General features: G+C 36.4%; 1 protein-coding gene and 1 long non-coding RNA gene across 5 annotated transcripts in view; both read right to left on the bottom strand.

The window, feature by feature from the left end:
* Positions 1 to 7132: 7132 nt before the first annotated feature.
* On the bottom strand, positions 7133 to 9213 carry LOC128796001 (uncharacterized). 2 transcript variants are annotated; one of them, XR_008433695.1, is made up of 3 exons: positions 8581 to 9213; positions 7665 to 7704; positions 7133 to 7325 (listed from the first exon to the last, which is right to left on the bottom strand). It is a non-coding gene; the product is annotated as an uncharacterized LOC128796001 (long non-coding RNA). The 2 variants fall into 2 exon arrangements; XR_008433696.1 differs by having other exon boundaries at positions 8668 to 9213.
* Positions 9214 to 10798: 1585 nt separating this feature from the next.
* PARN (poly(A)-specific ribonuclease) overlaps positions 10799 to 26436 on the bottom strand; it is a 45786-nt gene continuing 30148 nt past the window's right edge. For all 3 annotated transcript variants that reach the window (XM_053957751.1, XM_053957753.1, XM_053957752.1), the window contains 3 exons: positions 19534 to 19723; positions 13279 to 13472; positions 10799 to 11700 (listed from right to left, as the gene is read on the bottom strand). In XM_053957751.1, the coding sequence (XP_053813726.1) occupies positions 11648 to 11700; positions 13279 to 13472; positions 19534 to 19723 (437 nt within the window). In that variant the 3' untranslated portion in view covers positions 10799 to 11647. The remainder of the gene's footprint in view (positions 11701 to 13278; positions 13473 to 19533; positions 19724 to 26436) is intronic.

The following is a 26436-nucleotide window of genomic DNA, read 5'->3' as shown; positions in this document are numbered from 1 at the left end:
GAAAACCTAGATGATTATTTCAAAGCACAGCTATTCTAATTGTTCTTCTACTTCATTTCCCTTGCCTCCTCCCAGTACTGCATTATTCCTGTGTAGCATTCAAGTTGCATAAAAAAACAGTTTCTGTGTAGCAGAGTAACTGCCCAGGTTAGGTTTACAGTGAGTATTTATCTGTGGGACCTTGGGCATGCTTTCAGTGCCTCCCCTTGTGAACACATCTCAAAAATTAAGAGTTTGCCTTTTTTGCCTAAGGCAACTGCTCAGAACAAACTTCTCTAAGAAATCTCTTACATGGTAATTAACTTCCAAATTCACAAAGCCTTAGTTCACATTGTTCAAACTAACGTCCTCACTGAATGAACACACATTTCTAACTCCATGCTCTGAGCTGGGAGTTTACAATAGCAGGAAAAGCTGCATTGCAGGTCTTTTCAGGACAAGAAGGTGGTGGGGGGCAGGGAGTGAGATCACTGCATAAGCTAAGACTCTATAAAACAACACTGTCCCTATGCATCGAATTAGAATACAGAATAACAGAGTTTAGTTAAATAACACAGTTTAGTTAAAACACTGTGGAGGCAGAGGGAAGGGGAGAGGACCAAGACAAAAAACATGGTATTTCACATATTTTCTGCAGACAGATCCTGGAAAGATTTCAGAAAGAACAAATGAGGCAGAATATCTTTAAGTGTGTATGGTCATATTGGTCAAATGAAACTGAAGAAAACTGTCATATCCAATTTTGTAAAATACTTTATAATAGATGTAAAACAAGTTAATTCACCATACACTGCTTTCATGGAAAAAAAAAATCACATAATCCCGAGTAAATAAGTACTAAATTCATTTAAGCAATGATTCTTTTAATATGTAATAATGTCTCACATGAAAATAAAATATACTTATGGAGCTTAACTGAATTCAATCTCAGAGAAACATCAGTTATGTAACTATCACTTCCATTTTACAGATGGAGACACAGAAGGGTTAAAGTGTGTTGCCCAATGGCACCCTAAAACTGGTGGCTAAGCTGATGGTGACAAAAATCAGATTATCCAGCGCCATCCTACCAGGGAAAAAAATTATCTGTCTCATAAATAACAGAGCAGCTCAGAAGTGTTTCTCCACTTTGCCAACATTGTGGATAAATGTTGGCAGTGTAAATGTGTGGAATTTGGCATAGAGCCTCTTTCCTTACAATGTGTCATTCATCCTCATTTTTAGCAATTCAGTGGCTGTTCCTTTTAGGTGGCTATTAAAGGGAAGAATAACAGAACAAAACCAGACAATAGAACACACTTATATTACACTAATGAAACATAAGTAGAACATCCTCTAGTAAGTTTGTAGCATTAAAACAGCACTACAATAACCATCAGATTAAGTGTTGGACCTGTTTTAGCCTTGGATATCTTGAAATATTATTTTTTCTGTTTTAATTTTGTTGGAAAAATGTGAAATTCATTATGATATGATTCTATAGTAAACTGAAAGAAGTGCCAGTAAAATTAACAGAGCAATTACTCTATGTAGAGCTAGCAAAGGCAGGAAATACTGTACTGTTTCCCCTTACAATGCTGTAAATCTTCACATGTTCCCTGAAGAACCATCCTCCACTAGAAACTTTAGCTGAATACAATATTAAATTCATATTTACAAAACACTTTAAATCTCTGCAGGCTGACTTAGTGTTGAGTATCCCAGCCATAGCTACTTCCATAGAGTTCCAAAAATGAAGGATTTCTGTCTTTTGAGAATAAGATTACGTCACAAGAATAAGAAACACTGTGAAACCAAGTAAGAGCTCCCTTAATTTGTATCTTATTCTACACTACGTTTGAAAATACATTTGTGAAGTGTTCTGGTTGAGTTGTATGCTACTGTATAATCCTCAACAGAGCAGTGGAAATACAAATTAAAAAAACACAAGAAAAAGAGAAGAAAAATTCATATTTGTTATAAAATCTCAAGTAAGTACATATAAAAACAAAAATCAAAATGTTTGCAGATTCCCACCAACCATGAATTTCAGTGTTAAACTTGTAATAAATATCCCAGGGTGGAATAGAGACAAATCACTCTATGAAGAACTGCTTTAGATTCAGACAAATTATTTCTAGAGTCTTTTTAGCTTCTAAGTTCAGGATTCTGTAGAATATAATATTCAGTAGCATGCATGGCATAAGAAAAGGGAATTAATGCAGCTGCTCAAACTCCAAGCCTTGCATTTGTAGCTCCCACTCAACTCAGTGCTAAAAGGAAAAAAAGGAGCATGAAAGGTGCGAGACAGTTGCAGCCACGTGAGAGTAAGCTGGATCACAGAAGCACATGAACTGGCATGTCTGAGTATGACTAAGTGCCAAGCAATCCTACAGTGATTTAAACAGGGCTCAAACTTCAGGAAATGAAGGGGGAGTGGGAGACTGTGCTTTTGAATGTGGCATAATATTATTTAATCACTAAGCCACTACCTTCTTCTAATGAAACATAAGTAAAGCACTCATGATTTTCAACTCAACTGCGTCAATTCTCCATTTCTTCTTCTGTTTGGATATTCTGAATTTTATAAAGGCTGTTAAGTCCCTGCCTTGGTTTTATTATTAAGCAGATACTGTGCAGCTATCATTATGGATGCTTTAACTTATTTATATTACCCATTTTTTCCATTCCAGTTTCCAGTACTAATTTCAGTTACCTAAAACCCAGCCAGAGCATGCTAAAATGGATCCACCCAACCAGTGGGATCACTGTCACAGTTCAGATTTTCTCTCAGGATCATTCACATTGATTTCTATTCCACAGGAAAAAAGTCTGAAACATGGCAGTACTCTCAGTTTGTTATCTACAATAACTCTGTGCTGCTTACACTAAAAGCTTTGAGAATTCAGTGTAATGGGGTTTTTTTTAGTTTGAATAAAACTAAATAGATAGTGGATAGATCTTAGTGGGGCTCTCCTAATCTATAAACACTGATGTCTGATATGTTCAGAATACACAAAGCAAGAGCAGCAATGGAAAATATATAAAAGTCACAAGTCCTGCAAACTTTTCTGATCTACTACAAGTACTTGTATTTACATCTCACTACAGCAAACATTTTTACTTTCTGTTTTTCTAGGTTAGACTACATTAAACAAGCAACTCACTTCTCCTTAGAGGCAACTTAAAAATCATCTAACCTTTTTGCCAGACTGAACTCTAAACCTATGTGAGATGCAAATATATTTCAGCATTAAGAAAAAAGGACAAACCCCCAAATTTCCTGAAAATGAGTTAGCTGGCACTTACGTTACTCAGAACACTAGACAAGTGTCAGCTTCCTGCTGTTTTGTCCCAGAAGTTTCTACAGTTGGACTGTTAGCAAATACAAATCCAGTCAGATTTATAGGCCAGAAAGATCACTTACTCCGTTCTGTTTCCCACAGTACTGAGATGCCAGTGCTTGGCCTTATTCTTCCTGTGCATATCAAATACACATCTGCACTCATCACATACTCCCATCTAGAATATGTGGACAACACATTTTTGCATCTTATTTTTAGAATGTGCCTTGCAATACAACCAAGACTTCCCAAGACCAGGATGGAATAGAAACTGAATATTCTCTCCAAAGACTGCTCAGACAAACATGTCTTCTTACAGTGATGTCTTTCTCAGCAAAATCTGCTCACAGTCTCAGTAATTATCTATAAACTGAAAAATTAAGCAGAAAGCTGAAAAACTTAAAGTATATACAGCATCTTCCAACTGTCTCAAAGAAACATACAGATAGTAAACCTACTAGGAATGCTTGATAAGAAAATATTTCTCACCTTTAATAACTAAAATTAAATTATTATATGAGGTGCTAGGGTTCTTCTTAAGGATGTAAAAAGAATCAAGTAAAGGATTTTGGATAATACAAACAATTCTGTTCATTTTCCTGTGTCTGTTTCACTAAAAGTTTGTGTATTGTTTGCTAACATAAAGCAAAGTAGGTTCTTGTAAAGGTTTGTGATATAAATTCCATAGTATTGGTATTTAATAAAAGAGTTGTGCAAACAAGTAGTAGAAACCTTAGAGCTTGTTACACTATTAATGCATGTTAAACAGAAATGTCACTGACTATGAATTAATTGTCCCTAATAAGGACAAGACACACAAAATCTGCAGCAGTGTGAAACATCCACATCCTGTGGTCCAGCTGTGCTCAACACTTCCAGGCAGTGCTGATAGAGTTGCATGCTATTCAACAAGACAGAAAAACAATTTTACCTTTTTTCACTCCAGTGTCACATTTGTCAAAGGGCATCCCTGCATGAAATCTTACCTGCACCAGACTTTTCAGTTCTGTTTAAGAAACATTAAATGTGAAGACACAGGCAAGAGTTCAACAACTAATTAACTTCTCATGTTTAATGATAACCTCCATTCATTTTCTTTCAGAAATTGTAGGAATTTTTTTGGTTTTGGGTTAGCTCTTCAGTCTCCAAGCAAAACACTTGCAATTTTCTGTAGCTTTTATCGTGTTTGACAATGTACAGTTCTCAGACTGTTAGATGAGCTGTTTGTCAGTGCCTCCAGCCTTCCTGCTTGCAGGAATCCCTTTGCACTGGTGGCAGCATGGCTGAACACAATCCTTGCAGTATGTTAAACAGTCATCATGCCAGATTATTCATTTTATCTTCCACTTCTCATAAATACTCTGCACGTGGAAATGTAGTGCTCTACCCATGAACATGCTGAGATTACACAGGTTGCCTGAGTCATACAACAGCCTGTGAGAGGTAAAGAGACTGCAATTTTAAACACAGTGATAATTTCAGGTCTTGCAGCGAGAAACAACATGAAACCTATTTGTCAAAATGACTAATGGAGCAGTAAATACTGATTACAGTTCACAAATCTACCTTAAACTGTGTGACTACATTTGAAATTGTACTCCATGTTCAATTCACAGCAGAATTTTTTATCATAATTTATTCCCCAAAGGTAAAATACACAGAAGCAAAACTCTATGTAATGCAAACATTCAACATTTTTCAAAGTTTTTTTTTACTGCATTTTTAAATGCTGTGTTTATGTGTGTGCCTGCTTTTCAGAAATGTATTCAAGAAATAAGAAAGTAGTTTATTTAACATAAGAGAGCATTTTGTATAGAGAAATAGATGAGAATGTGATAGCCACCTTTAAATTTGTTATGCATTATCTTAAACCGTTGAAATATGCTTGGGATGGAAGGCAAGGAAGTACCTTTATTTAAGAAACTGGAATTCAGAACTTACCACAATTCTTGTCTCACCTGAACTCCTCTAGAAGCAGAACACACAACTTTCCAAATTCCTTCTATGAACTGAGGAAACATCTACACCAGATTGAAAAGCATCTACTGACAGAAAATCTGTTTCACCAAAATACACGGGCCTGAGTGCCTGCTTTGGCAAGCCAGAATAAGAAAGTCTGTGTGCTTTTTAACATCCTGGGACTCACGCACAAAAGCTTCTAGCTCTTGCTCATAACACACATACATATAATTAGGCATCATATACACAAAAAAAACCCCAGACAAGGTCCCTTCAAATATGAGTTTGTACATTCAACAAGTCTTTGAAAATTGCCAGAATCCTCTGGGAATCCTCTCAGAACACTGAAGCCTTTTTTTGCCATGAAAATAATGCACTTTCCTCAGAAAATGCTACTTTTTACTGTTCCTTATTAGACCTATTTTATATGTTGCAGTAGCAATTTCAGATGCATGTATTTTACAGATTACTTCCAAGGCAAAAATACAGCTCCACCTGCTAATATTTGAGTGCAACTAGTATGGAAATATATTAAATTGAGCATCATTCTATTCTTTAGTATTCTTAAAAATTAAACAGTTTTGTAAGAGTTTGTATAGCTGCTGCTATATTTTTTTTCAGGATAAACTACATTAATTTAGATTTTAGTATGAACTAGTACTCATTAGGAATTGACTTATTGCTACTGTCTTCATAAGGGTTCCAAAATATCTTTCAGAATGGTTGTAAGGAAAAGAGGTATTTGCCAAAATCATCAGTCTAAAATGTTTTCATATTTAGTTTATATTTAGTTTAATTCTTCTAGCTCTTTCGTCGAAAAGCAAAAAGAAGGCATAAAAATCATCTTCTGGACATGATTAAAACCAAAGGTGTGAGTCTCAAAAATTCTGCTCATAATTGCAAATATCCATTAGAAATTATTATTAAAATGTTATAAACACTTTAGAACACCTTAGAACTGCACCCTCTATGAGACAGAAGAATTTACTTCAATTAAGAAACCTTATTGAAGTACTAAAAATACAGTGATCTGTTCTATGAGAATGGAATATTAAATATTTCAAGCAACACCTCATTTACCTCCTAAAATCTGCCAGCTCCCATTAACTTCTTCACAGACTCATCATTTAGTACTACCACCTTTTAATGTGTTCTAGTAGCAATTACTGTAAAACCCCAGGGGAGTGTGGCACAACCCAGCATAAAGGGTTGTCAGTCGATGGGTGAGGGACTCCAGTAATACTGAGGGGAAATTCGCTGGCAAATCATCTCTTTGCAACACTGCATTATTCATCAAAGACAACATGCTCAGCACAGGAGCAAAGAATTGAACTATTAATTCCACCTTCAGCAGTTCTATACCATTGTAGCAAGTTTCTGATGGTAACTGGCAGCTTCTCAACAGCACATCAAAAATCAGATAACTGAAATTAAATCGAGCACATGAGAGAATTGGAAGGAAAGACTGAAGCATAACCCTTTTCTAAATAGAATGGAGGGTCAATTTTAAATTGCTGTGGCAATGTTAGCAAACATATCAGTTATTTATTGCAAAAGAGGCAAGCAACTTCCCCTAATGCAAAATTTTAAATTGTAGACACATGCATATGCTTGGAGTAGACTTATTTTTGAAGTAAGAAGCATCCAACAATTAAGTCACCTAACATCTAATAAAAAAAGAACAAATTAAAAAACCCCACCCCTGAGTATATATATGAACTAAACATGTTCAGTCATCTTTAAACATTCTAAGTTTAAAATCCCATCTGAAAGAAATACTCAAAGTTATAACAAATATTTAGAATCAAATAAAATAGCCATTCTTACCTCAGTAACAGTACAAAGCTTTTTGAGGCTTATAAAAGCAACTGGTAACTTCAAAAGGTTTTTTAAGCAATCAGCTTTAATACAATTGTATTTTCAGTCATTTGGTGGGTTGCAAACAGGTCACAGATTAGGGTTCAAGTGGCACAGCACAGCCACAACCTCCAGACGTTCATGTTCAGCTGCACACCACTACCAGTCCCATCACACAGGGTCACTCTGGTAATAAACCACAACATTGTTTGCAAAACTTGCAGACTGTAGACTGCTCATGTACAAATAAAACTATCAGCTCTTTTAAGAAATTAATATAAGTGCAGGGAAATCTAACTTTTCCCAGTTTTCTATACTGCATTTCTGAATAGATGTGTTCCATATGAGTTTGCCTTGAGCTGGGACAGACCTGTGATCTGCTATAGCACTCATGGAAGCACATGGCTGCCAATAATTACTCTGATGGAAAAAAAAAATTTAAATGAGCTTCCTGCATACCTATTACAGCAAAAAGAACATCCTAAATATGAATACATTGACCCTATAAAACTCAGTCTAACCTACCATCTATTGCTCCTCATCCAATGAATGTGTAGCAGTATATCTGTAAAGCACACATGTAATGTTAGTTTAGTATAAGTTTAAAGCTGTAACAGTACAATACAAACAAGAAAATGTTTATTCATTTGCTAAATGTACTGTGGAGTAACTTGAGGAATCCTCTTCAATGTACACATCTGCTCACCTGGCAGTAGTCTAAACATGTTGGAAGCCAAGAACTTTTGATTGTCAGGAGCCTTAATGCTCCGACACTGAATTGCAGAGGACATTTTTGTCTGCATAACATTTACTGTGATTTAAAGACAGTGAACACATCCAGAGTACCAGACATTTTCTGGGCACCATGACAGAACTCCAAAGTTTAAAGAAAAAAAGAATTACAACATTTACTTTTTCCCACAATCACCAGAAGTTTTAGCTTTCTATCTTGCTCTTGGTTTTACCACTGGTTCCATAATAAAATTTAGGTCTCCATCTAAATCATCTGAAGCTTTTAATTTTTTGCTCCAAATCATTAGCTCAAACCTGAGACCAAGAATGGGCCGTTGCACTCACAGCAATCTTAATTTCATATAAGATTAATTCAGTCTCTTACCCATCCCCACTCAAATCCATGCTTCAGGGACATTCACACTCTTCCCTTAGTCTACATGACACATTTATCTCTATTTCTCTTTTACCAGCAACCTCCTACATTCTGTGCTGCAATCCTGGGCATTTTGACTTGTTAACACTTCTCACCTATAAATACTTGAGAGTCATTTGAAAATTATTATTTCAAATACAACTTTAGTGTGCTTTCTGAAGTGAGCAATGAAGTACTCCATCACCACAGATAAATTATCACTGTCAAGTCTAAATTCCAGCCAAATAAGCCAATTCCCGTTCCTCTGCAGTGACAGGGTTTCGGCTCACCTACCTCATGTTTCTCCACACCATTTTGTCAGATACTTCCATGTTCAGGCCTACACTTCCAAGTGTCCTTTTATTTTTAAACACTTCTTACCAAATTCCCTCATTTTCTCAAGGCAATTCCTCAATCCTTTCAATGCCTACTTCCAGCACTTCTATACAATTGTTTCTTGTTGCTTCCTACACCGTCGGCAGCGTCCCCCCAGCTCTGTCCCCTCAGAGCCAGCGGTGAGGACTGGCCGCTCCTGCCCCAAGCAGGAACGCGGGGAACCCACCGCAGCACAGCCGCTGAGGGAAACATTCCACGTCAGCAGTACCAGGGCAAGGTCATGCTGGCTCCTTCAGACAGTCGGAAGGCACAAGCACAACCCCTCAGGGCGGCTGCAGCCCCCAGCCCCACACGGCCGGCGGGGAGAGGAGGGAAGGGAAGAGGCGAAGGCCGCGCCAGCAGCGCCCGCCCGGCCATGAGGGGAGCGGAGCACCCGGGGGCGAGAGGCGGCGGCACAACGCTCCCAGGCACACGGCGGAGGCTCGGGGCTGTCCGCTGCAGAGCCAGGAGCTGGACTCGACGATCCTCAGGATACTCTGTGATTCACTGACCTCTGGAGTCAGTAACAGCACAAACCCCCAGCGACCAGGAAGCTCCAGAGCCATCACAACTAGTGATGACAGCTTTGCTTTCCCAAAACAAATTCTATGCACATATTTTAAACATACATTATGAAATAAATGTGGATCTAATTTAAGATACATTCTTTCCCTCCTAGAATTAATGATTTCATTTAAGGCGCAGGGAAGCTGACCAAACCCCGCACAACAGTGGGGTCTGGTGCAGGGTGAGTGGTGTCAGTCCCTGCTTAGGACACCACCGGCCCTGACCCCTGACACTCATCCACCCAAATTTAGTGTCAGAAATATTACAGCCCCATCCAGCACAGTTTAGTAATTTACCTAGGTGTCAACTGGTAAAATCAAACACACATAAAGACTAGGGCATGCAAGAACCCCGTTTTCTTAAGCAGTATTAATTACTGATAGAGATCAGTAACATCCAGCTTCTCAAAATGACAGCTGAGAGGAGGTGCATGGAAATAGTGGGTATAGCTGTCAACCTTTGTAGTGTAGAAAGGTATGTATGTAGCCTACTCTGAAGAAACGAGTTTTAAGGGACTGTAGTGCAATGTAATTAAGACTTTTATTTTCCCTGCAGGTACATAAGCATCGCTGTTTAAGGGTAAAGATCCTAATGGCCTCAGGGTAGAGACTCCAGGTGTATTCTCTGTGTCGATGTGGCCCTCTGTGTTTCTTGAGCCAGCTAATTCCTTGCCCTTTAACCTGTACTTCTGACAATCCCCTTAAATGCTTCTGTACCCTTTTGTCATAATGACTCAAGCTCTGTCCCAAATCAGGCTATGCCAGTTCTTTAGGATATACAGTTAATAACTCACTCCAACACTTGGATAGAACACCATGTGATTTACCTGAATCACCTCAATGAGAGATGAAGGCTCCATTCCACTGTTACTAGGTGTTGCACATATTCTGAGGACTAAATTTACAATTGGTTTGGATACTCAAGATGAAAGGGATTTAAGTATTTAGTTCCAAGGTCGTGAGTCTTAGGGAAGAAAAGTCACTGGATTCTGGAGAGCAGAAGAGTTCAGTTACTAATTTTCCCTTGCATCACTAATAGCAAATCTTCTTTCCCACATTTTAGTGTGAGAATATGATGACAGAGCTGATATTAAACAATTTAATTATAGTACTTCTGGGAGTATTCTAAGGTTAGAAATGCACCATTTAACATCTTGAAATTATTTTTTCCCTTTGCAATGCAAGTTCACAATAATTTAAAAACCCATGAATTTTGACATACCTTCACACAGGCTATTCCATGTTTAATAGACAGTGGTTCCCACTCTAGTGTAAGTATAATAGAATGAAGTCTTCTTAATATTTCACTCTTCCACAGAAATGGTTCAGAATTTGCTGATTTGTAGAATTCTTTTGTTTTCACCCCTCCAAGGGAAACACATAGAAACTTAAATCTTATGACAATAGGCTTGCTTTTCTTGGTTACATTTCACAAATATCTTGAAAACAGTCCATGGAACAAAAGGGTCTGCTACTCACAGGATGAAAAGAAATGTTATATTAGGAAGAAGGAAAACAAAAAAATATTTCACTCGAACCATTTCAGATGCTAATAAATAAAAACAAACCAGTTCCTAAGAAAATGTCTTTAATTTTCATGTTATGGAAATACATATTTTGGTTTTATTTCCATGATACAAAAATTTAAATATCAAACATTTTCTGAAATCTACCAATGCAGATCCTTTTTTTAACAAATAAAGGGCTGGTGCAGTTAGCAGGTTTATCACAGGTACCAAAAAACATTTTTTACAGAATCAGGATTTAAAAGTGGGAACAACAGATGTGAAAAAAAAGAAAAACTACCTCCCACCAGGACATTAATGTTTGAGAAACTTTTAAGTTACAGTTTTTTGAAAGGGTAAGGTATATGTAAGGCTGGTATTTAGATGAATACCACCTGCACTGGGGGTGGGGGGGTAGAGAATGGAAATTCAAAAAATGTTCCTGGATAAAGTAACAGGTAGAAAGCAATAAGTAAAACTGCAGTTCTACCTGTTTCCAGAATGATGACAGCATACTGAAGCTGCCTGAAAAAATAGTTAAATATTAGCAGAGCTGTGGTAACTCCCCAAGCAAAGGAAACAGCCTAGCACAAAATCACAAAGTGCCAGTTCTTGTACAGTTCATAGCCAGCATGCCAAGGAGGTGACCAAAGGACATTGAGTCTTGCTTCTTAAACCTAACATCAGTTACAACAGCAAGGATTTCACAGGATCAACAACAAGTCATATACTAGGTGATGTACACACGAGTAAAAATGACAGTGATTGTTCAAGAAACAGTTTAAAATAATTAAACTGATTTTCAGGACACATACTGCTTTGTTAACACCACTTTATTTAAATAAAGTATGGCTTCCAAGAGGTGTATTCTCTCAACGGCTTTCAATCAATTCCACTTTTTAAGGCAGTTGTTTCCTACCATGTTTCAGGGACCTCAAAAATTCCAGTGGAACTAGTTGTGAGGTTTCCTAGAAGACAGAATTATGGAATAAAAATTACATTAAGATTTTTTTTCTGTTGTTGTTCTTTCAGAGGATATTAAGACATATTTTACTATAGAGTACTATTGTACTCTAGATACATTACTGGCAAGTCAATATTTACAAAGAGGAACCAAGAGACTGTTTATTAATATGTACTTAAAAAAAAAGGAAAAAAAAAGGTTCATTTCAGGTTTCTTACATTAATGGTAAATAATGTATTTTTAACCCTAATAATTAGGTAATTTTGGGTTTGCAATTACTGGGATGATAAAGTTAAATACTATTTTCCCAAGTGTACTTGTCATTATTTTTATTTAGGCTATTAAGACAGGGAAGAATATTTCCATCCCAAATTAACTGGAGAATAAAGATGAATCGTTAATACTGATAACGCATATTCCCATAATGCCAAATACAGAGCCGGAATGTTATAGTCGGAATTACCACAGACACTCTTGTCATTTTGCATATGCTTACAGGCCCCAACTGCCCTACTGAATAAAAAGAAGAAAACAATTTCCAAGCACAGCTTTTGAATAAGCTAAGATTTTACTCTACCAAATCAGGAGAAAGGATGTCTGGTATACAATACTACTTTCTGGATAAAAGCCGCTAGTGCAGTTATTGAAGCGAAGTTTTAATTATGAATATTTGAATATACTTCAATGCAAGCAGAGCTCCAGATGACTAATATGGTATGGTCATCTGGACCAAATTAAGATATGATTTAATTTTTATTATAGTCCAATTTCTTCAAGAAATTACTAATAAACAGTGAAATAAAATCAACAAGAAATAGATTAATCAAATTAAAATCTTTTGATATTTAAATTCATGTGATCTAAGGATAGTTATTTACTTTTTTTGTACAAGCTGCAGTAACTCACAAAACAGCAAAAATTACAAGGTGAAACATCATCATCTGATTGTAACTTGCCTGCATTTAGTCAGATGTTCAGTTGGAAGTATTTTGGCTAAAAAATATATAGGTATTAAAATCTGAAAACAGCCACCTTCACACCAACCCTAGGTGAAAAGTCTTCAGCCAAATAAAGCCCAATAAAAGTTATGGTTACAAACATCACACAGAACACAGAATTGAATGTATTAATGCATACATCAAAACAGAGTGCCTTCAATTTTGCTTCCAATATGCAAAACACATTGAGTAACCTTAACTACAAAGTCACATTAAAAAAAAAAAAAAGAATACCTAAAAATATTCAAAAAGCTTTATTTTAAGGAAGAAAGTAAGCAAAAGTAATAAATCAACTATATTCTGATTCCTTTGGTTGGTGTCAGATTGGGTTTTGGTTGGTTGTGAGTTTTTTGGTTTGGGCTGAGTTCTTTGCTTTTTGATGTTGTTTTGGGTTTCTTTGTTGAGTTCTTTTACAATTTTTATATGATGCAGTCTTCAGTTTCAAGAAGAACTTGGAATGTAATCGAGTAACTTACTGCTAGAAGCAACAACTTTCCAGAAAAGAATTTCAGTTCTGTTCAGGCCTAGAACATTTTCAAACAGAAAAAGAAAACCATGTGCATGAACATGGTTCCAGCACTTACCTGCTGGAACTTGTTCTGTCTTGATCTTTTTCAACTTTTTGGCTCTCTTCTTTCCATCTGGAAGGGACTCTGCACAGGAGTCTGTCTGATCATTTTCTGGATCTTGGCCTTCTCCCTCTTCCATATCATCAGAAACAGTTTCTTCCTCAATAGGACTCATGCTTCTCTTTCCCACTGTACTGGTACCTGTAAAACTGGAACATAGAAGAAAGATGATTATGAAAAAGTCAAGAGTAACTATTACATAGGTACACGTTGTACATCTATTAAATGCTTATGAAGGTAGAAGAATAAACTGTTCTAAGTGGTGTACCATGAAATTACACGATCTGAAAAATTTGGCTTAACTATAAAATTCCATAAATTTGCTATCTAATCCAATCTTATGTAGACCAAGGTATTCATTCTTTGTACTACTGATGTCTCAGACCTAGCTGCTGTTCTGGTGAGATCACTCATCTGAAATGTAATTAAATCAGTTCTCTGTCCCTGCACGGTTTTACATCTTATTCTCATAGTTATGCAAGCTCTTTAAAACACTGTCAACAGACACCAAATCATGCACAACTGAAGCCTCAAAACCACATCTTGAAATTGAAGGAGTCTGCATGCTAACTTCACCTCTCTCCTGGAACTACAGGTAGTTTTAAAAGCCTTTATATATAAAGGTAGAGAAAACCATCAAGCTCCGTATATAAACTTTAAATCTCGCTTTGAAGTGCAGAGTCCTATTTTTCATGGGGCCAGTAAAATAAAGAGCACAAAAGAATTACACACTCATTTCATTAGCAGCATTAGAATGAAGTCTGACTAACACAGTATAAAGATGAACTCAGAGCTCCTACTCCATTCAGCACACACTGAAGTAACCTTGTGTAGGCTTTTGTTCCACTGAAATGCTATTGTTAAATTTCCTTAAAAGACAAATGACAATATTAAAATCAAATTAGCATGAGTATAAAACTGAATGAGGTAGCAAAGGGACTAATTAAAAAACAGTTCCCATTATGAACTTCTAGATATGTAAACACCAGCTACTTAAATGTCTAATATAATGCTTTTAGAACAACCAATTTTAAAAAGGGTAGTTTTAGATTTATGAACTTTTATTTTTTAATTAGAACTACACAACATGGCTGTATGCATCTAAGCCATGTTCTGTTCTGTGAGTTAAGTAAATATTAATACTAAGTTATAAAACAAAGCCTTACAAGGTATTTTTTTTCTTTTTAATCAATAGCAGTGAATTACAGTGTTTCAATTAGATTTCAGCTAAAGGAAGAACGGTTAAATTTTGCAGTATAGTTTTGGCTTTGAAATGGAATTTTTTCAGCTGAACATTTTGCAACTTAAAACAGAGTCTGTCTGGGATGTCCAAAGGCAATAAACAAAGATGAAACATATGATTACTTCTCATGCTCTTACATCCACTTTAGGAGCACAAACACCATTTACTTTGATGAATAGCTGGTTTTTTCTCCAAACATTCACACACAGAAGGCCTTCTTGCATGATTTCTTACAAATCATCATTTTGAGTCATACCACAACCACCACCAATAAAAAGCTGGATAGAACTGTTAATCCTATGTACACACTTCAAGATTGCAAAACATGCAAAAACTAGGGTTGGAAAGAAAAAAAGTCTAGGGAAGAAGGAGCATTTAAGAAATTAAAAACTAGTATTTTTTAAAAATACAGTTTAGAAAAGCTTGTAAGAACTCTACTTTGGGGAAAGCCATTCTGAAAAATACATTAGGAAGAAAAAACTCAGGAACCATAAATTATGATCCCAGGATTTCTTCAGCACTTGGCTCTCAGAAGGGAACTTGCACTCACTGTAGGAAGACGATCCCTTCTTGAATGGTCTTATGGCTGAATTTAATTTTTTCCAACTTAAGACTCCTGTGAAATTATTGCAAATAAAATGAAACAAGTTCTTGACCCTCAGTGCACATTTAGCTGGGTACCAAAGAACAACATAAAAATTAATATTAGGCCTTATGGGCCCCCTGCAGATATCTTACGGGGGAAAAAAAAAAGCCCACCACCAAAAAGTGGCAGCACAAAATAGAAAATAAACATATTTTATAATGAAGAACCATTGTCTTCCTTTCTCCCAAATAATTTAATTTGCTATTCATTCATTGATTGCATGGCTTTTAGAGGGGAAAGGGTTAATTTTTTAACATCTTGTTCTTCTTTAACCTTAAATAAGATTAAAGATTACAGCAACATTATTTATGTACTTAGTAGTAAATGAGTATGGTTGCATATACGAGTTAGAGTACTACTCAAAATGCAGTTTTCTAATTATAACTGTTATTTTGGATGTGTCCACATATCTGCCTTAACTTCCTCATTCAGCTGAGAAACAACAGAACAAAGTTAAAGATTCAAACACAGTAACAGCTTTCAGTCATTGCCCAATGCAGACAGACTTCTTTTATGATCCTTATGACCATTTAGAGACTCAGATTTACACCATCCTCTAACCATGTAACACTTAGGTTTCAAAACACACCTGTACAACAGCTATCCAGGTAATAACTCTACTTCTTTTCTAGAGAATATATTTCAAGATGTACTAAATAGCAGCAATCCAACTAGTACTGTGGTAATTAAATTGAAAGAATCAGCAAGTGGAGGGGAACAAAAGGTAGGAAAACAATTATGATAATGTAGCATTTAACATTTTCTGTTTTGGAAAAGCATGTCTGAGTTTTCAAAGAAACACTTCATCACAACAAGGTATTTGTAACTGGCCTGGATAAATAAGAACCTACAATTTCAAATAAATTTTATTTACACAAATCTGTAAGTTCTCCTGACACTTGAAACAACATTGAGGGGTGGGAGTAGATACTGATCCATCATAAAAATCAGTCATTTCAGCTGAAGAGCAGATGAATTCACCTAAAATAACACTATAGTGCAGGAACTCTATAATAATTTACTTGCAATATTTGTTATCTATACCCTTAATACCTCAGCTTTTGCAATTCCTTTTCTTTAGTGGGTAATAAACCACTATAAAGAACCATTTCTGTACTAAACCAAAAGAATCATTATCAATAAACCAAGTAGAAACACTTGCACATTTCAAAGATTAGATAATCTTTGGCAAAATGAAGACATTCAAGGAAGTAGTGCTACAAACAGCACCCTGACTTGACAGAAGATGCAGCATTCATAGTTTTAGGCAGAATATTGTATCCCTTTCTTGTACTTCAGACGAGTTTTTTGGCATTGCCCTTACCCTATTTTACTATTTCCAGGTGATGATCAGGAGAATAAATAAGTACAAAGAGAGCAGGGAACCTAATTTTCCATAGAGCATACCCTATTTGACTTTTCCTGCTATGGTTTAACACTATTTTGCTAAGGAAAAGCTCTTAAAGCCATGCATTTAACAGTCATGGCAGAGCTGGCAGGCAGTCATTTGCTAAGCACAACATAGCCAGTTCCATCTGTTTCCTATGTGTGTTCTGAATAGCAACAGAGTTGGACAAGGGGATCTTATTTATTACTAGAAGTTTTGTCAAATGAAGCAGTTTTTCCTCTACTTCTCCATCTTACATCTCCATCTCCATTAATAATTAGGCATATTTCCATTGAAATAAATTTTTATATTTCATGGTAATATTAAGTTATATGCAAGGGATAGATATTAATTATAAATAATTTTACCTTGTGACTGCTATTAATACTGTTAAACTTCATTTTCTGAAGAGAAGTTCCTCTACAATACAGGACTACAGTTTTATCAACAAGGCAAGAATTACAGAACCTTTGTTACATATTTATCAATGTGTCAAATTAAGACAGAAGTTCCCTACAAGAACTACTCAACAACTTCCTTACTGAACAAAAAAGTAGCCAGGACACATTGTCATCATGGAGACAAACAGCTATCCTGCAGCTGTGCTCCTTGGCAGAAGCTGATGCAGCAAGCTTATTAAATAATAAATAAATAAAGGATGTAGTAACATGAAGCTATTATAAGGGATCAGCTGCTGGATACATCACAGTGCTGAGTGCTCAGCTAGATATGACTTCAACTAATATGGACAAATATACATGCACACGTGCATACTTGTCCTGATTGGTTTTATAAATATTGCTATTATAGTTTATATCAAAATTATTGTATATAATAGATAAAACAGAAATAATTTATATACCTTTAGATATAAATATTTTTATATACCTTTGTCTGGAAAATAAAGAGTTTATCTTGAGTGAAATTAAAGACCATGGTTTGCATTCCACATTCTATCTAAACAGATTACACTTCAGAGGAAGCATTTACAAAATATAAATTGACAAAAGAATTATATATAACTAGTAACAAATAAAAATAAATGAAGAAGAACATGTCAAAAGACCTGCATGAGAGGGAATGTGGGACAGAACCCAATCACTTTATTAATGGAATAATAAGAGAACAAAAAATTATGTAACATCAATTACAAGAGATCTGTCAACAAAATAAAGGCTGCTTTCCAAGGCTATCAAGATGTTGATCACATGAAAACAAAAAGCTACTTCTTGTAGAATTTTACAAAACTAGATGAAAAAAGATATTTACAATTTTCAAGGAGAGTAGTGCTTAGACAACCAACTCATTGGGGTATGTCAAACTTTTAGGGAAAGAATTTACCAAAAATTTTGTTCAGCAATTTTCCAAGTGACAGATTTGTGGTGGATCTTAAATTTCTTTGCAAGACAACAGCAAATCAGCTTTCTGTACTTCCTGTTCTTCATGAGCTGCCATCGGTACCATCTGCCTGGAACCTGTGAGGTACCCAAACTCCAACATTCATTGAGAGGAGACATTTCCTCTGGCAGAAACAAAACTAGAACTTGGTGCTTCTTTGCAGCAAACTCAAAGTGTAGTAAGTATTTCCAGACTATTTAAGAGTCTACCACCTTAGTTATAGAGCTAAGCCTTAGCCATGTGTAGGCTGGTGCCAGGAGAATCCTTAAAGCTCCTCATCTCCTCACAGCACAGACTCCCCAGGATTCCTGAGTACAACAGTTCCATTAAACTAACTTCATTTGATACGGATTGTATCATCAGCTTCCTCCATATGTCTTTTTGAATCAAACATGTCTATAACACATTTAGAATTCCCACCGTGACAAAAGCCATAAACATCTGACAGCTTGCCAAAATACACACCTGCAAAATCATAAGGTCATGAGAAGAACAGAACAAGTTTAGCAAATTTGTTACACAACAGATTAACATTTACAGGAAGATATAATGAGAACTAGAACTTAATGTAGCATTTCCAAGAAAGATAAAGCAGAAATACCTTAGCACTGGTTTTATGACCACCAAGTTTGGTTTGTGTAACCACGGGGCAGGGAGGAAAGGAGGCAAAACCCCCCAGAACCAAACCAAAACATCTGCTTAGAGAAATGCAACTCACACAATTCCACTCAAACGTATTTTCATGTAGAATTCATAGGACTGGGGGACAGTGCAGGAGAAGGGAGGGGGAAGAATGGCAGTAACTTGATAGGTTATTTATACAGTTATATTAACACTAAAAATCTCTTCACATGCTCAGCTACACAGATGACTGAGAAAGAAGCTGCCTGTTACCATCATATCCAAAACCTGTCATTAATATCAGCCGATAAATATGGAACAAGAAATACACACACAACACAGGGAACATACTGTACCAGTACCAAAAGCAGCATGTCCTTAAATAATGAACTAAAACCCTTTTCAAGTTTTATACTGTAAGCTTAAAGCCATGCGAGTATCATCATTTTTGAAGCATAAAGACAACTTCATCAGGACTGCTCTAGAAGAGAATTTATACCATTCTTTGTGGCACTATTATCACCATGGAAAGTCAGCCCAAAACATGGTCTTTAAAAGGATATATACAACTAAGTGTCCACGTAACACAAGCCATTCACCAGTATCATATGACTAAAGAAAATAATTTTGAAATTTTGGTTATAAGAAATGATGCTGCTACATCAAGCTCAGAAGCTGTGATGTGACCTGCCCTCAAGATCCCAGCATTTAAAAGTCTGTCTGATCACATTTGTGATGAAATTCCCTCTGTTCCTTTACCTATTGACTTGTGACAGCTGATGCACCACTGCTGATTTATATGCAAAGAAATACATACAGAAAAAATGTCCTGCATTAGTTAAGAACTATGTGAAAATTGCTAGATTTTGGATAGAAATGCAGTAAGAACACGAGCTGGCAGCACAGACATCTCACCTGTTAACACAGTAGTATCGACTCTGGGAAACGTAAGGTGTGCACTGGGTTTTCAACCTCTTCCTCTCCATCTCCTTCCAACTATCTTCTGTGCATTTTCTCTTGGCCTGTTTTTCTTCATGTTTTTTCTCCACATATTCTGCATATGTCTGGATCCTATAACTTTCAGCATACCGGCTGGTGTTTACAGCTATGGAGGAGGAGAATGATATTATATACAAAACACTTAAATGACAGCATGCCCTCTACTGAAATAGCTTATTTTGAAAAGCAGAAGGCTGCAAGCTATTTGTTCTGTTCATAAAACAATTTCTAGTTCCATTGTTAGCAATTAAAAAACCAAAACAAAAATCCAAAATGCCGTATTCTCTAGAAGTCACAATGTCTGAACTAGATGCTCAAAGCTCTTCTCAAAGTCAGACTTTGTGCAAAAAGAGTTAAATCTACTTAAGACATTTCTTTTAAATTAGAAACGATCAATTCTTCAGTCGTAACCCTCTTCCAGATTGCTTGTTGGCAAGAAAAGATTTCCTGGATTTTTTCCCTTTTACTCTCATTACTTAACCCAGCAGGTTTATTTTGCAAGTCTGCCAGGAAAAGACGACATTTGCAAAGCCTTTGCCAAAACTCTGTTTGATTGCTGTGAAACATAAGCTTATTTGAGCTGCATTTTTGGTTGCACAAGATATCCATGAAGAAGCACTTATCTAACAGCCAGCTGTTCCATCCTTGTATCTTTCTAATGTCTGATCTCCCTTTAACCAAAAAACACTTCAAGTTCAAGGTAGAAAGATTTCTGTCAATGCAAAATTAGAAGCACTTTAAAACTAAAGAAAAAAACTTTCACTGCCTCCACTCAGTAACAATTTAACAACATTCCTTCAAGTCCCAGCATCTTCACAGCTCTCAGCCTTTAGTCTGCGAGCCAAGCTCTGGCCTGACGCCATCCCTGTAACAGATGAATCAGCAAATTAAACTGACTGTCAACTGGTGTCTTCTGCTGCTTTCAGCCTAGCTCTCTGAAAGAAAGTATTGTAAACCAACCGGTAAACCAGTTTAAATGTAAACAAAACAAAACAACCCTGCTCCCAACCTCAGATTGTTTTTCTGCACATTTTAAAATACTGTAATTAAAGTGGAGACAAAAATCTTGATTTTATTATGTACTTCCAATTTTTTAGAGCCATTTCAGATGCATATCCCATTTCGGGATTCTAGCTGAACTGTTTTAAATGCAGGTATTCTGTGCTACCTCTGGTGCAAGCACTAGAGATGGCAAGCTCCAACACCAACTTTCAGAAAAGGTGAGGAAGATGGGTGGATGTGGGTTTTTCTCCTCTTTCAGGATGGATCATCCAGTCTGTGTATTTGCTGTTTAACAGTGAAATGAGACATCTGTAATACCTCCCATGCTATATAGACGCTGCTGTTGCAACATATGTAAGACCAGGCAAGAGTGTTGACTATTTAATTTTAATCCCAAATACAGATAGCAGTAGTTATGATTAACAGCCCCATGAGACAGTTGCACTAACCAACAAGTGTCAGACATACCTCCTTTCACCCCCCCTTATATTTGTTTTGAACTGGGAAGTTACTGGATCTGTTTGTAAGAATTAGGACAATATTTATTGCCCATGAAGTATGGGGCAGGCATCATGAATGAATTAATAAGGCTCACTGGAGTTTACTGCATGCCAGCCAGCATTCCTTGGGGTAAAATTTGTTTAGTTAAACTCAAGCATGTTTTTACTCACTAAAATCAAGCACAAAGTCACCATGGATCATCTGATACATACTCATTTGTTAAAACACAATAACATTATTTGTTTTGCTACAAGATATGAGCCAAAGTTATGGGTCTGCCATTTAATTCCCTGATAAACTCAGTCCTTTCTTAAGGAAGAAAAACAAATCATTTGAGGCCTAAATATAATTCTAAAATAAATCTGTGCAAGAGTCAGTATTTTTGTACAAAGTCAACTCTACTTTCTTGAAATAAGGCATGTTTTTACAGCAATTCATATGGCACATACACACACAAATATCTGTATATACATATATAGTATATATATTTAATATAAAATGTTACATGCTGAATATTTTGCTTCATCATTGAAAAACTGAAATGAAGCCATATGGAGAAGTCTAAGGAGCCACACAGATAAAACAATCTTGCATGGTGTTGAATTGAAGAGCAGCTTCTTGTAGGAGTTTAATACATTTTCTTTGATGCTTTTTTAATGGATGCTGTCTGTATTGCCAAACAAAGCAAATACAGTTAGGTCATTCTGCACTCCCAACAGAAGAAATGCACTGCTAGAATGCTCCATGAATTCTGAAAAACTGAAGAGAACTCAGGAGGGCTCTTTAAATTATAAGAGATGAGACAAATCTTTCTGTGAGAAGCCTGACCTAGTAACCAACACCATGTGGCTGCATTTCACATTAATTGCAGCCCTAAAATTTCTGTCTGATAACAGAATAACAGTAATTGCAAATTATTTTAGGAAGAGCATTTCTAGAGGATGGCACCTTCCCTCACTATTAGGCAAGACATCAAACAGGCTGACTGTGATTGAGTGGTCCAAGAGGAATGTGTACAAAGATAACCTTTTGTCAAGTCCTTGCTTTTATGCACAGCAACATCCTGACAGATGGCCACTGACAATATTAAGCCTCTTAATAAAAAGACAAATAGGTTGGTGAACTGTGTAGGTAAAAGAAAAGCCACAATATAGAAATACAATGAGCACACAGAGCTATACAGATTAAGGCTGCAATACTAAACACTTAAGCTTATGAAATACTTCAGTAAAATTTCACCTGTGAAGCCTTTAAGTGACCTCTGTATCGATGCTGCATTAACCTTATCTGATCATGTTCTACTTAAAACATGGGACCACTGCCTCAGCCAGAGCAACAGTGTGCAATTAGTGAGTAGCTAAGGCAGTATTTTGTTTTATTCTCAATACTCACCATATGGTTCCATAGCCTCATTTATTGACTACTAGGGCTATTCATGCCACATGTAACAATCCAGAAGTTTGCCACGGTGACAAAAGTGCACATGCATAGTCCAGTATTTCAAAGTAAAACTCAGGAGTGGAAGCAGCAGTGCTGTGTGCCTATTTTATCAACAGAAAGCAGAAGACTCAACATCCCAAATTAGAGGACATCTTTTAAATTAACCTAAATTGTATTAAATTGTCCCCTACAGAACATTCAGGGCTGAGTTCTTCCACAGCAAATGTACAAATATATTATCAGAGAAGCCATAAATCCTAAAGAAACGTGTACATGATCACGTAACCATGGACATTATCAAGGTGTAAGCAGAATTCAACAATATGTTGTAAAATATTAGTGAAATTGTCAATGTAACATTAACGCCCCCTTTTGTTAACCTATATACTGTTTTCAGTCTTTCAAGCATACCAGGACAATTTCTGCTGCAGGGCATTAAAATGTTAACACACATGACTAATTAGCTGGACTAGAGTCTCTTAAGTATATTTGATAACAGCAACTATCTGCAGGCTGTACCCAAACTGATAACACCAATTTGTACATGGTGCTGCCCATCCCTTTGTTTTCCTCTCCTGTATCAGCTTAAGATAGAAGGTGCCTATACAGATTCTAAATAAAAGGGCATTGTACAAAGACTGTCCTCTCTCTTAGTATCTGAATGCAGAGCAAGGGGCAGTATCAATGCAGGGACAAAGCAGATCTTCACCTTGCAAAGGAGGATGGCAAGTTACAGAGCAAACCAAAATGAGGCTTTGAACCTCCATGTTGGAGAGCAGGGGAAAATGGACAAGTGATCTGTAAGAAACTGGTTTTACAGAAGGAAGATAAAGTGCTAAGTACAAAACATGCCAAACAAAGAGGAAGGATCCTTATGCAAAACTTAAAATATTTTCCTTAACAAAGAACAGAGAGGACAGCACAAGTCCACTGAGGCATTTCATGCTGTGCACATGTATGTAGATTGTTATAAAGCACTTTAACTCCCTTATAGATTAAGTTATTTAGTTACTGAAAGAATTCAAGCTATCCCTTCTTTTTAGACCAGCAAGCTGAACAGTCAAAGCTGGATGACAGCATTCAAGGAAATCACAAAAAACAAGGGCTTAACATTGATCCAAAGCATTAACTGAGGACTCACAAGTTAACTGCACAGAACAGTTGAGGGGCTGAAGTGGTTGAAACCAGGTTATACCAATTTTTTCATTAAAATAAAATACTGAGTTTACTTGACAGTTAAGACAAGTTGAAATCTCTCCCATTTCCCCCACCATTCCCAGACTATCTGGATGAAGTCTAGACCCTTGTATGTCACAGAATCATTGAAACAGTACTTATTCCATACTAACCTCTCCAAATGAAAAGTCAGTTTTACAAATACACAAAGCTGGAACAGCATCCAAAGGCAAACTTATTTAGCAAGACAAAAATCTTAAGAGTCAGAAGTTGTATGCCAAAAGTTAGTTCTGAAGTTTCTTGTGTTCATCAGCTCTAACAGTGCACAGATTTATCTTTTGCCACACACTTAACAAATGTGCTTCATGTTTGACAGAAATGCTGATGCCATTTGCAGTCTAACTTGGCAACAGAAAGTTTTGTCTCCCAGATGTCCAACTAAAGGAGTATCAACCATTTAACAAATTCTTATTAATTACCTAGTTTGATCAGCAAATCCCAACAGAACGTAGACTGTTTATTGTCCATTATAGTTTTCAGGTGCTTGTAGCCTGGCAATCAGTTTACAGCACAGCATATTGCAAAAAGTTAAGACAAATCAGAGCCATCTAAACCACCACTTTCATGATCCTGTTATTGTCTTTAAGATGACATTGTGGCAGCCCAACAGTAAGAGGGACAGAGCCCACTGGAAGCCAAGAACCTTCCCCTGGCAAGGGTCAGCTCCAGCTTGCACAGACAGGCATGGCAGGGTGACTGTTCCCTAGCATCTGTCCTGCTGCAGCTTCCACTTCAAGCTATAGAGAGTGTGTAAATATGATTTTATACAAGAACAAGCCTTTTCTACTCATAATAAATCTGACAGACTGCCAACGTGAGAGTCGCATGAATAACCAAATAAAGTGAAGATCCTTGGACATTATCATAAGCAACAAAATGAGAAGTTTAAGGCATTTGACTCTTGTTTCCCAAAGTTTCTTGTTTGTGTGTTTTAAAGCATGCCATATTCAGTTGGAAAGTTAGAAGCAGCTCCAAAATTGCCTATAAAAATACTGCCCTTTTCCCTACTTCCTTTTCAGAGGAAATAAAGTGGAAGAGAAAACAAGTCTTTTTATATTATGCAAAGATTTATGGGTCCTTCAGGGTAACACTTAAAGAATTAAAACATTGGAATGCACATTCTCCCTGGCAACATAAACACTACTGATTACTATGTGAAATGTGAAGAGCTGCTTATTAGCTAAATTCAGCTAATCAAATGTGTACTTTATAAACAGAAAATCTTACGGGCCAATGTTTCATCAATCAGTTTTGGACTAGGTTTTAATGGTTACCATCCATGATATTACCTAACTCAGGCACATTGTCTTAAAGAGCACTGGGGGATGAAGAGATATATTTTATTCCCTACATATTCAAAATGGATTTTTGAATCTGTGAGAAATCTGACATATTCCCAGGATGCTGATGAACAAGTTTTTAGCCCATTTAAAATACTGAAACCAGGAGAGCTAGAAACAACCAAAACAGCACAGCACAGCAGCAACAGCTTAAGCAAAGTGCCACATTTTGAGAGGTCTGTCATTTGTAAAGGTTAAGCACGATAATTAATTATTTGAGATATGAAAGACAACTATCGCCATTTCAATACTACCCTTAGATACAGTTACAGAAAACTAGTCATACAGACAAATCATATTTCAGGTTCTATTGTAACACCTATGAAGCTGAACAAATTTAAAAGGCATTGGAACAAAACTGTTAAGAAATCAGGCAGATCCATCAACTGGTTATGTGGAGCATGCACATCAAGGGACGATGGCAGATCAGTCTTTAAGTGATCTGCTGTTCAAGTCTTTAACTTCATCTTAGTCATACCAAATATTCAGTATTTGAACCACCGCTGCCACAGAAAAATAAATACACCTCCCAGATGTGAACAGGGCTTCAGAATCTAATAGAGCCAAATCAGTTAACACTACATACAGATAATTATAAAACCAGTCCCATTTTCAATGCTTTTTCACACACAATTTCCTTATTAAAAAGATGTAAAGCAAGTCTGGATATTTTTACAGTACTTAGACTCCTCTGTAATGGAAATCTGAACACTTTAGGGGAAACTTCCATACACTTTTCATGTTCTCAATCCATTTATGTCCCATAGATGTTCTTGTTGCACTTGTGTTTTCTTAACTATACATTTTAATAGCAGCTCAAAGTCAGAAACCTCTTTAAGAGGTAAGCATAGAAGTATACCCGCAGCAACATCTTGCCTTGTATTCCTATTGTTTCACAGTCCTCCAAATGGACTTTTTATAAAGTCCAGAAGATGCCGACATTTATAGGAACAGGTTAAAAAACAGGCCACATTATAGTTTTTCCTAGGTTCTTCACTTAAGTGTAACTCACTAAATCACAAGTACAAACAGTGACTTTTATTACCAAAACAATTCATTAAAGAATTTAAGAGCAGGGAATAGAATACCAGAATTGATTTTAAAATGCATTTATTACAGAAAAAAAAACCCTAAAACCCAAATCAACAAAATACCAAGAATTTTAAGCAATTTTATACTAAAAATCATACAATTTTTGGTAATTGAGGTTGCTTTATCCGCTTGGTTGGCTCACTGCTTTTAGTACATGAATTTCTATTAACCTGATTTCATAAAAAATCTATGAAAGACTATTATCACC

Source organism: Vidua chalybeata, chromosome 16 (assembly GCF_026979565.1).
Source record: "Vidua chalybeata isolate OUT-0048 chromosome 16, bVidCha1 merged haplotype, whole genome shotgun sequence".
In the NCBI taxonomy this organism is placed as follows: domain Eukaryota; kingdom Metazoa; phylum Chordata; class Aves; order Passeriformes; family Viduidae; genus Vidua; species Vidua chalybeata.
Note: the sequence above shows the minus strand (reverse complement) of the source record. Positions and strands in the feature narration are given on the sequence as shown.